The 11888-nt window shown below is 43.6% G+C and overlaps 1 protein-coding gene across 1 annotated transcript in view; it reads right to left on the bottom strand.

The window, feature by feature from the left end:
- Window positions 1-683: 683 nt before the first annotated feature.
- The window catches only part of EIF3K (eukaryotic translation initiation factor 3 subunit K), a 65728-nt gene continuing 54523 nt past the window's right edge, over window positions 684-11888 (bottom strand). Inside the window, exons 6-8 of the mRNA XM_086938684.1 lie at window positions 8460-8537; window positions 4187-4312; window positions 684-805 (exon numbers count right to left, since the gene is read on the bottom strand). Of these exons, the coding sequence (XP_086794810.1) occupies window positions 774-805; window positions 4187-4312; window positions 8460-8537 (236 nt within the window). The 3' untranslated portion in view covers window positions 684-773. The remainder of the gene's footprint in view (window positions 806-4186; window positions 4313-8459; window positions 8538-11888) is intronic.

The following is an 11888-nucleotide window of genomic DNA, read 5'->3' as shown; positions in this document are numbered from 1 at the left end:
GAAGAAAAAGAAAAAGTTTTCCGTACGGCTCCATCATGTTGATTGCAATTGTTTTTTTGGAAGCATTTGCCACAAAAATAAAATGCTGCGGTTTAAACCTGTTGGCCCTGTGATTGCACTAAAAAAATGTAATAAAAAAAATCTCAATTTTATTTGGCAGTATAGATACTTCCTAGCATGAAGGTGTACTTACAATATGTATAGAAACCCCTCTGTACTTTAATGCACACCATCGGAACTATAATTCTTATTGGCATAAAGAAAATATACTATTGGCTTTGAATTACTGTAAACTGAAGACATAGTTGAAAACCACAAGAATACCTTTAATGAAGAATATAGAACAGAAAAATAGAACTAAGGTAAAATATAGCGTTCAAATAGCAAAAGAGCCAATGGCTGCAGTGGACTACAAGCCATTCAACGTATGTATATTTTATTTACTTTTGTTTTTAATTAAATGAGGCTGTCAATTCAGCTAAGACTGTATTTACACCAGATCTAAAAAAAATATGTTCCTTTCTCCCAGTGAACAACATTCAACGTGTAGCACTTCCGTTCCCTCGGGTTCTAACACAAATTTCAATGTTTCACACAAAACCTGAGGTTATTTTCTTCCCCGCCACTTGTAGTATTAAATTAACACTTGTGTGAAAGAACGGATGACAAATTGTAGGAATAAACCTTGTTTAAATAGCTTTTATTGACTAGCTGGAGAGATGGTATAAAAAAGTTGCTTGGTGAAACAAGACGCCTTCTTTTGGAATGATTCATCACTGCGAGGAAGCCATGATACTGGATACACCTGAAAGAACCAAGAAAAAACATGTAAACCCATGTGCATGGTTTGGTCCGACAATCTCCTCTAAAGACCAATCACTTATGTTATGGGTGCACTTCTTGCCTCTGGCACCTGTAAAGGTGCCATACGGTTTATGAAAACTTGATTACTAAGCATTTTATATGCAGACTCTTAGACAAATCCCACGTATCTTTCTGGCTAAACCAGTGGTATAAGGTACAGAGATATATACCAGCTCTGAGGAGTGGAGAATCATTATTCCCTAATTTTGGGACACGAGTCTATATTCAAAGACGAAAGAATAACGTTGGTGGGAGATATTGTTCTTTCCTGAGGAAGGTGGTTGAGAAACTAATGAATCCACCGAAACGCGTTGATGCTATGAAAATATGTACACTAGATCACCTACACATTTGATTGAACTAAAGAATAAGGATAAAAGAACCTCATTTTATTAAGGGTTTGGTTCAATTCTTGATTTATCTGCGATTGGTGTCTCCCTAATGACAAAATGAATTGTTTAATATACTCTCCCGTTATGTATTAATGCTTCGTTAATGAATGTTTTTTAACGTTTTTATTGTCTTTTTATTCATTTATGGAATGATCACTGACTGAAAGAATAACGTTGGTGGGAGATATTGTTCTTTCCTGAGGAAGGTGGTTGAGAAACTAATGAATCCACCGAAACGCGTTGATGCTATGAAAATATGTACACTAGATCACCTACACATTTGATTGAACTAAAGAATAAGGATAAAAGAACCTCATTTTATTAAGGGTTTGGTTCAATTATTGATTTATCTGCGATTGGTGTCTCCCTAATGACAAAATGAATTGTTTAATATACTCTCCGTTATGTATTAATGCTTCGTTAGTTAATGTTTTTTAATGTTTTATTGTCTTTTTATTCATTTATGGAATGATCACTGACTTTTCTAGATGTTAAATATGCATGGATTACTATAAAATTCCATGAATATTGTTTTTTAACCAATATAAAACAAACTTTTTTATAGATATAAATAGCCGTTTATATACATATTTTAGGTTTTATTTTTAGTGATATTGGTTGCCCCTTGGAATGAATGATTGAAAGCAGGATTGTGGAATTACCCAAGGGGGGAAATCTTTTTTGACTTACTATATTATTTTTGCGCAAAAAAAAAATTGGTAACAGTGTGTACAAAGTGTAGGCACTGCAAAAAAGGCACCGATATAACAAGTATATTTTTACAATGAGAGACTAGAACATGGCATGAAACGTCCTAAAGGTTATTAACACCACTTCAAACTAATTTAAGCAATTACACTTACAAGCTTTATTTCTATATTGGTGCGAATCCCTAACAGATGAGGAATTGATTGAAGCATTCCTATAGTCCATCACACTTTTGCCATCTATGATAACTATCAGTATACAAACCAAAACTGTATGTGGTCATGAGAAAGGGGCAGTGCAAAAATTTGAAATAAGAATTACACCGCCTACTTTTGGCTATGAACTGCATAAAGTAACAGGAAATTAGCGCTTCCAGTGCAGCAACCATGTCTGCGGATAGGTTGAAGGGGGTTGGGTGAGCAGGGAGTGTGCACAGTGGACTCCGGCTTCGATGGAAGAAATCATCATATCACAGGTCTTCCTAACCAGCAGAGGGGCTCGCTAGCCCAGAGGTGGGGGCTGAATACCAGATCCCTCACATGGCCTGCCTCATGCCTATCAGACCCTGAAAGCAAACTCCTACTGAGGTCAAAAAATAAGCTGTCCACTGGTCTCTATGTTAATCTCGTGGCATTAAATTTGAGGATCATCTTCTGACCACTATGTCCATAGGAGCAGCGTTATACAAAATACAGCCTATAGTTTCCGATAAAAATTCACTTAAAGATGAAAAACTGAAACGTTTAGTCGTTAACTTGAAAATACTGCAGAGCTCTTTCAACAGGATTTCTAAACCAACGCTAAAATATTCTGTTTCACACTGAAAAGCTTAGGCACTGCCAACAGGGAACAGTATTATTTAATGTCTCGAAAGATGTGCCAGTCACATTATACCGCTAAGGGATAAGCATTACACGCGAACAAAAAGTAGATTGAGAGAGATAAAATGAGGTAGCTGGAAAAATAAAAGGCATATTTGTGCATATATGAAATAGTACGAGTGAAAGATGAGGCAGGCTATGAAAAAAACATTTTGGGGAGATTTGCTTGAACTGCTGATTTAAATAGAATTACCTGAACCCGGAGCCTGAGTATGCAACAGAACAGAAAGAACAGGAATGTCCACGGCAGCAGGATAACAAATAACCCATAGCCATCTGCAATGCAAACATCAGCCACTCGGTGGCGCACAGCTTCCACCACAGATATTTTTAGCTCCCTTGTGATTCATTATTTGGAGAATGACGCCTACTGGCTAATTTACATGATCCTTTTGGTGTATGTTCCTCTGTGGGAAAGGAGGCGATGCTTCACAGCTCATCATGATATTCCCGAAACACCTTGACTTTGCGCAACCGCCAGTACCACACGGCACTAACAGAATGAGGCATCCCCCGTTCTTGGATTATAAATAGAACTTTTTTAAGCAGTTTTGCGTAGCTGTGGAAAATTAAGGTGAGAACTGTAGGGGAGGGGTGGCGGAGTTCTGCGGCCTCGCAGTCGCCCTCCTCGAAGGCAGCGTGTGGGGGCAGCCAGATTTCGGCCCACAGTCTACCATTCTGCGACGCTCTGTTGGCAAAGCACCTTAGGCGCAGAAACACGGGAAGTGGACGAGGAAGGAGGGGAAGGTCACTGACCAAGAGAGTTAGTACGGTAAAACGAGACCAGCAGGGAGGAGGTTGGGAATGGGAAAACTGTCACGCAGCAAGGGAAAGGTGTCACGCAGCAGGAGAAAGGTGTCACGCAGCAGGCAGGAAAAGGGCGAAAAGTTTTTTGTAATCTGCTCTAGGTAGTATGCCTATTGCTAATAAAGTACATTATTTATATAATTTTGACTCCTTAATACGTGTCATGCAGCAGGCAGAGAAACAGCTAAAGGAAGAAAAGACAAAAAGCTAACAAAGGTGTCTCTAAGGTAAGCAGACAGAAAAAGGTAAGCAGACAGGTAGAAAAAGGTACACAGATGGTAAGAAAGAACTTCACGTGAGGTCTTCAAAGGAGAAAGTCAGGAGAGTTCATGGGTTTCTCCTGGACCAGCAAAAACGCTTTAGAATGTGGCCTTAAGACAATACGATAATATCGAGGCACCGTCTGGAAATGGACCAGGAAACTACAACTAGGATGCGACGCGTACACCAAATGTAAAACGACTGACACTACTATAGTACACATTTCGTCAATCACACAGTTTTAGGAGAGTGTGCTAGTACTAGGACACTCACTGTCAAAATCGATCTTCTCCACAATGTTCTTGGGCTTGATGTTTTCTTCTTGGTTGCAAACAAAGATCTTGCCAGGCTCGCCTTCCGTCCAGCCATACTTGGTCATCCACCCTCGTAGCTGTGGCTCTGCAGGCATACAGTATGAAGTTACTAGCAGACAAGCAATGCACATATGAAACATTCTTTCCGCTATCATACTACGGTGTAAATCCTGGAGTACCTTCGGGTGGTGAGGGAGACCGCTCGCTCAATTCTAAGTCCCCAAAAACAGACGCTGAGATAAAGACTAAAATCAAATGAAGCATTTAGGAATTTATTAATGATATATAAACGTTTCCTACAAAATCCCCTATACTCTGATCCCTTCTAGAACACATGACGAAGAGAGCTTGCCTTCTGAAATACCAAAAAAAAGCAAAAATATTTTACGTGTGGTGGCTCAATGTGTCAACTTGTGCATCTGTGCAAGTCTGAATCACAGCAAGTTTTCTAAGCATTTCATCATTCTGAGGTGGGTATCATTAGTACAATTGACTTCCAGAACACTCATTAACTACATTGAAATGTAGAGAGCTCCATTGAAGACAATGGAGAAACTTCGGGCTTATAATGGCTGGTATAAGCCCGGAACTCGAACATTCCAATGTTTGTCTTCAAGTTTTTCTCTTTTTAATTTTGAAAATTCCACCTTTAGTAGGTGGTATGTTCTAATATGGCCTTAGAGCCCGACGTAGCAGGCTCTACCGGCCATTACAGGCCTGCTCCAGCGTTTCGGCCAGGGCCTTTAACGGCCAGTAGAGCCTGCTAAGGAGGGCTTTAAGGCTATTAGAACATTCCGCCCCTAGAGGGCAGAATGTTCTAATTTGTAAAAACAAAGGCCTCTCGTGGAGCCCGAGGGGGTTTGACTCCCCCTCGGTCTCTGAAAGGCCTTTGTTCACAGCAACAGCTGTGAAATTAAAAGAAACACAGTAATGATGCTCTACGGCTTCTACTGGGCCACTAGAAGCCCAGAGCACTCCATCGTCTTCAATGGAGCACTCAACATTCCAATGTTCTAATAGCCTTATAGACCTCCTGCCTCTGGCTATTTCGGGGTTAAAGGCTCTCTCTCTCGCTACAGGTCCGAGCTGCAGGCCTATACCTCTGGTTCAGGACCTTTAACTATCAGTATCTTAGCAGCGGACTATAAAGCTTGGTTGGGGTTCCCAATTTTATGGTACTTATTTTTTGTCATTTACATCTAATTGTCTACAATTATTTTCAGGTCATCAGACTAGTAACTGGGCATATTTGTGTTCTCAGTGAAAAAAATTAAGATGTGATTTGTACATTTCCACATTAAACCAATAAACATACACTCACAAATGTATTTCTGGGTTTTTCTAGTGTTTTAAGCAGCCTGGTTTCATATCAATGTAGGGCACACATTTTCAGATCTGCAACTATTTAATCTTCACTAGGATATTTTTTAAAGCAATCACGGTTAACCTGCTTGGCTACTGGCAGTCATGACCAAGAGCCCTGAGACCCAACCAACAAATCTTCACTTTAAAACAAATAAAATATATATGAATATATAGGCAGAGAAACCAACTGCTTTTGATCAGTATTTAGCTGCATGAATTATTAGAAAAAGATGACTGGATGTCTTAGGTATAATAAAGGCTTTAGCAAGAGTCCTCAAGAAACTAAAGATCAGGAAAGGAAGGAGAGGGCGAACTGAATGTCACTGCCTATGGCTGATGTAATCATTCCTCACCATTACTAAATTGTGAAGAATTAAAAATATCTGGAGATTTATTACGTGGCCATTTTAGGACTCTCTGCTCCGAACACTTTTACTGTCAGACCACACAGTCCACCCACTGATAATTAGTAAAATCTGCTTGATCCTTTCTGCTCAAAGGTATGGAAAGATTGTTATAATCACGCCAAAGTTCAAACGGCAGAAATCAACACTTCTATTTTTCCAAGAGAAAGGATGAAGGTCACTCGCCACTTTAAAGGACTTTACCTGCAGTTTGTTCAAGCATCCCGTTTGGATGCCGATTTGCAGCCTTCTTCGCAGTACTCTGCGACACGGATAGGCATGTTACTCTGGGCGTCGCTATCGGTTGGATATATACAGTATCCATCAAACATTCCTTCTGCTTTCCTACTTTTATTAACTGGTGTATAAAGTTGTATGGTACAAGACCACTAAAGTACCAGGAGCTTCCCTTTGACTTGGCAGCTCTACAGGAGGAAGCATATTATCTGAAGGTAGGGTGGTAGCAGTAATTTACAAACTACTTACGTAAGCCTACTACCCTACCTGGGGTATAGGCCATCAACCAGTTACATATCAACATACATTAAAGTTATCAAGACTATCGTGATATGGAGGCAGAAAAACGTGGCCAGTTTCCTATTCTCTATTGAGGCAAACCATGATTGTTGTCCGAGAACGTGCGCTCGGAGAATAAAGGTGGCCCACCAGCTGCAAAGGCTGTGCCACTTCTCTTACTCCTAACACCTTCTAGAGTTTAGGATTGTTTATTGAGCTGGTCTGTGAATGAACAAGCGGAGCCACTTGGTACCCCTCCAATCTTAATCCTAAACCTCAAGAATTCTGTTTTGTTGCAAGAAAGGGGGAACGATTAGGTAGCTCCAAAACCACTGGGTTGAATTTTGTGTTGTGTGGAGCATACAGTTCGCTTCTCTTTCCAAGGCATGGGAGAAATGTAAATCAACAATTACAGAAAATGTCTGATCCAGTCAATGGAGGTTGTCAAAGCAGACACCAGTGACATAAGGATGTAATACGAATAGTTCAACAACTAAAGTTCCCTCCTGGTCAATAAAAAAAAAAGGGCACATTTTTGCTTTGCGACCAACTAGACTGCCTCAGTCTTGTACACGCAACAGATTTGCCACGAATGGTGCTAAAACACTATTCCTGACAGATTTATGGCCAAAAACAGATTTGTGTTTAAGCAAGGGCTAAACAAAATTTTTGTTACATTCTCATGATATTGTATTTTATTACTGTACCTTTAAATGCCTTGTTATGTTTTAGTTTCTCACAGTTCTATTCGAACTCTTGTGTGCTGCAAGCCATCAGAGTCAGCTATTGTATCTACTGCTCTGCGCGGGCTGGCGGTCCTCATCTGTTGCTGTGCTGCTTATCAATAAATCACTAACTTCAACCTTCCTGCATAAGTGGATTTCTTACAATTTAGATAACCTTTTCCCAGCTGGTTTATCCACCATGTCCCCACCCAACAATAATCTAACATAGGGCGGGAGGAGGGGGGGGGGGGGGTTCAAAGGTTCAAGAAGGCCTTCCTCTTCCGTCCCCTTTCATGTGTATGGTGCAGAGTTCCGAGACCGTCTCTCAGTGCAGTCAGTGGGAGTTAGAAAGGGACAAGTGTCTGCTACAGGGCTCCAGTCTTGCATAGTGGATTATCATATGTCTGTGATCATATAATTTTTAAGCCGTAACCATGAAAAAAAGAGTTAAACTCTGAACTAACCTCTGCATCTTAAAAGAAACAACCAACATTTGCAATGGACATAAATAAAAAAGGAATTTACAGTTTACGCAGTGCCGGAAGTTGGAGTGATTTTAGTGCTGGGAGGGTCTCCTAAATTAAGCTGTAGTGGTGTGCTAGGAACAACCTTTTGGCAGCACCAGGTCATGTGGATCACTCTTACCTTACGAACGGAGAGCCGTATTCTTTGCAACCAGAATTTTTATTTCAATTTTCATTCATTCTTGGTGGCTTCCTTCCATTTGTCTCACTAAGTTACATTTTTAATGACCGAGATTAACCTTGCAGTAGGCTTGCTGTCAAAGAGAAGCCCTTAATGGGCTCCGCCTGATTTGGCACAGTAATTGACAATAGAAATAATCTCCTACCTACTGAGGGCTGATAAAGAACCGGCCTTGTACATGTTACCTCATTGAGGTACAGGATCACAAGGGCTCAAATTGGACATTTGACGTGGGAATGCATCTTCTAGAGTCAGAACCGAAAAGCCAAAGCTGCTTTTCTACTACACTACTTTCACCAAATAAACGAGTGGCACAGGCATTTGTCGAGTTAGCGGTCGATTATTGTGCCGGCGCAACGGCACTGACCTGTGTGCAACCAGGACAAGGGTTCAACTACACCCACGATAATCAACTCTGCGATTTATACATCAAAATAAAACATCTAGAAATACATACAGCACTATCAAGTTGTGGGCAGTGATAGCCCCACAAGGACAGCTATTATTTCTGCCTTACCTGTTAGATCACCAAGCATTTCAACCAGCAGCCATCGGTCAATGTGTTGGTATGTGATTCCCACAACATGGCAAATAACTGAGACAAGGAATTGAGAGAAGGTGAGATCAGATGAAACTGCAACCGTTTCACTTAACAAAAATAAAAATATTTATTATTACAGTTAAATTAAGCAGCATTACTGACCAGTGAACACAACACCGTAATTCACAATCAGGCCACGAAATAGGAAAGGCAATTAGTTTCCTTAAATTTTGATCACTATTCTCGCTGGCCCATACCGTTTATATTTCTATAGGAAGTACACCAAAGTGCTGTGATAAAGCAAACAGCTAGCATGGTACATAACATATAACAAAACGGCTGGGCTACTGGAATTAAGCAGCAGGGGAAGGCCAAATTATGCAGGAGGGATGACCAAATTATGCAGCACGAAAAGGCAAATTATGTGGTGTAATGAACCACATTTTGTGATATTATTGCTTAATTATTTTGTCATTTTAACACATAGTAACACGGTCTAGCCACAATTTTTCCAATTAGTACCACTTTAACAACTAAATTCAGTAATAACCAATTAAAAGATGACCAGTCAAATTTTGCGAAGGGCCTTCCACTGTGCCGAAACATGTTGTGGTTTTAGTAACTTTTGATCCATTTGAGCTAAATACAAATATTTGTTAAAATTTGTGAATTATACAGCAGAGGATGGATTGTGTGGTAAGTCCATACTTATGTAGAAAAAAACAGTAGCACAGAGTAACATAATTCCAGTGGCCCTGATAATAAAGCTCAGGAAAAAGGGCAATTCAACTATGCAGGGTAGCGATTAAAAACTGTCCTCCTAGAAGAAACGAGATTTCAGGGAGGACCAGGAAAAGTTCCAAAGAAGGAGCAGAATGTGCAGAAAGGTGGAAGGACTGTCAGGATGGAGAAGCAAGGAGGGAATATATTTAAATCAAAGAGGGAATAGATTTAAATCAAGAAGGGGCATCAAACAGAGGGGGACGAGATGGAATTGGGAGACAGAAAGCAGGAAGGAAAATCGACCTATAAGAAGTAAGACTGCTAAAGATCATGGACACATTGAAAGACTACGCGGAATAGAAAATTGAGATAGAAAGAAAAAGTGAATCATCAATGAGAAATTAGCGGAGGAGACAGCCCACCAGAGGGGCGAGGAAAAGTTAAAAGAAAAGACAGATTACAGAGTATTTTATTTTGTTTTTAAAAAAAGAGCAGGCGCCCTACGCAGTGGGGGAACCCAACCCACCACGACCTCCCCAGCCCCGGCCAGGGGTGCAGACGGCGGAGAACCCCCAGTGACGAGATCATTTCTTGAGTCGCTCTTCAGCTCCCTACGGGAGGACTTTCAAACGCTCAAGCGTGAGGTGGCCGGGGAGGTCCGTGAAGTAAGGAGAGAGATGGACTCCCTGGGGGAACGTGTGAACACGGTGGAGGAAGCGGGTCACTCCAAGGATGAGGAGATCACCCATCTGCAACAGGAGGTCCTGCGACTGCGGGAACAACAGATTGAATTGCAGGCCCACGCCGAGGACCTTGAAAATCGGTCCAGGCGGAATAACATACGGGTCCGCGGAGTGCCGTCCGGCGAAGAGGGTGAAGATGTGACTGCATACCTGGTGGCCCTCTTTCGTGCGATCCTGGGGGAGTCGGAAGACTTTCGGATCCGCATAGACCGAGCACATCGGGTGGGTCGCCCCCGCAGAGCCACGGCGCCCGCCCCGGACATTCTGGCTTTCCTCCCAGACTTTCCCCTGAAGGAGCGGATCCTACGAGAAGCACGAGGGCAGCAATCTTTCCGATTCCGGGACCACCCTGTGACCCTGTTTCAGGACTTATCCGCGGTCACGCTGCAGAAGAGGAAATCATTCAAAATCGCTACTGACTTCCTTCGGGAGCGAGGGACACAGTACTCTTGGGGACACCCTTTCCGTCTGATTTTTAGATGGAACAGTGTTTTGCACCAGCTCCGGTCCCTCCAAGATGTCTGCGCGGTGCTGGGCCTCACAGCATCGGACACGGATACCCCGGCTCCGCGGCGAAGGCGAAGCACTCGTGACGGATGGCAGCAGGTGGGAGAGGGGGGCTCTCCTCCGTCGGAGCGACCGGGCTCGCCCACGATCCGGGCGGACATGGCGGCCGCCATCCAGGAGGCCTCCAGAGTGGCGGCAAACGGCGAAGTGGCCTTGACGGCCTGAACTCACTCCGGGGGGAGTCTACTCTAGCTTGTTCCCTTTGCAGGTGCGGGGATTCGGGGGGGGGGCGGGGAGGAATGGCGAGTGCTGGAGGTGGTGGCTGGACGTCCACTAGACTGATTTACCATGGCCTTGTCCGTTCCGGACCGGACTGGGACAATGTCTTTTTTGCAAAGTTTGAGAAGTGGGGTGTGGGAACGGGACTGGCGGGTGGATGTTTTGATTCCGGGGCCTAGAGGGGGGGCTTGTTGCGGGGGGTGGTGTAGATTTGGTTGTGTGGGATTTCCGGGGGAGGGGGGGGCCTTTCTAGTTGTGGGGTGTTGGGGTTTGGGGACTGTACTGTGCCTGTGGACTGTTCATAATTGCTCTGTTTTGAGGCCTCGAGTGGTGCCTTCTGTGTTTGCCTGCTGGGCTTTGCTTCTTGATATGTGCCCCACTGATTCCCCTCCTTGATGGCTCTTAAAGTGCTCACTCTCAATGTAAAAGGGCTGAATAATCCGGTTAAGAGGCGGGCGGTGTTATCCTTGTTGGAAAACTCACAGGCGGATATCTGCCTGTTGCAGGAGACCCATTTGCTAGCTAAGGACTGCTCGAGAATGCGTACCCCCAAGTTCCCCACACAGCTGTTCTCCTCTAGCGCCTCCAAGACGGCAGGGGTGGCGATCTTGTTTTCTAGGGGGTTCAGGGGAGAAGTCGTGTGCAAGGTAGCAGAACAGAAAGGGAGACTTCTGGTATATAAGATCAAGATGGGGGGTTTAGCACTGACTGTTGGCACCATCTACTGCCCCAATGATCATCAGGACCAATTCTTACACAGGGCTTTAGAGGACGTGGCATCCACCTCTGATAGGCACATAGTGTTGGGGGGTGATTTGAACTTGGTTTTCGATGCGACAATGGACAGGTCTGTGCAGCGGCGCCACCAGTTGGGTGAGCTTACGGGCTCGATTCGCACTCGACTTGAGGAGCTGGACTTGCAGGACATGTGGCGCCACCTACACCCTACCACCCGCGCATACTCCTATTTCTCACATGCCCACAGATCCTATGCGCGACTGGACCATCTACTTGTGTCGGGCCCAATGCTCCTTCTGGCTTCGAATGCAGATATGGGGGTCCTCTCTCTTTCCGACCACGCTCCGGTGGAGGGCGCTTTCACTCTGCCGCCGGCGGTTCGGCCTAGGGGGGTCTGGCGGCTTCGAGACACGCT

The sequence above is a fragment of the Lissotriton vulgaris genome, chromosome 9 (genome assembly GCF_964263255.1).
Source record: "Lissotriton vulgaris chromosome 9, aLisVul1.2, whole genome shotgun sequence".
NCBI classification, from domain to species: Eukaryota; Metazoa; Chordata; class Amphibia; order Caudata; family Salamandridae; genus Lissotriton; species Lissotriton vulgaris.
This window is presented reverse-complemented; position numbering and strand designations above follow the sequence as displayed.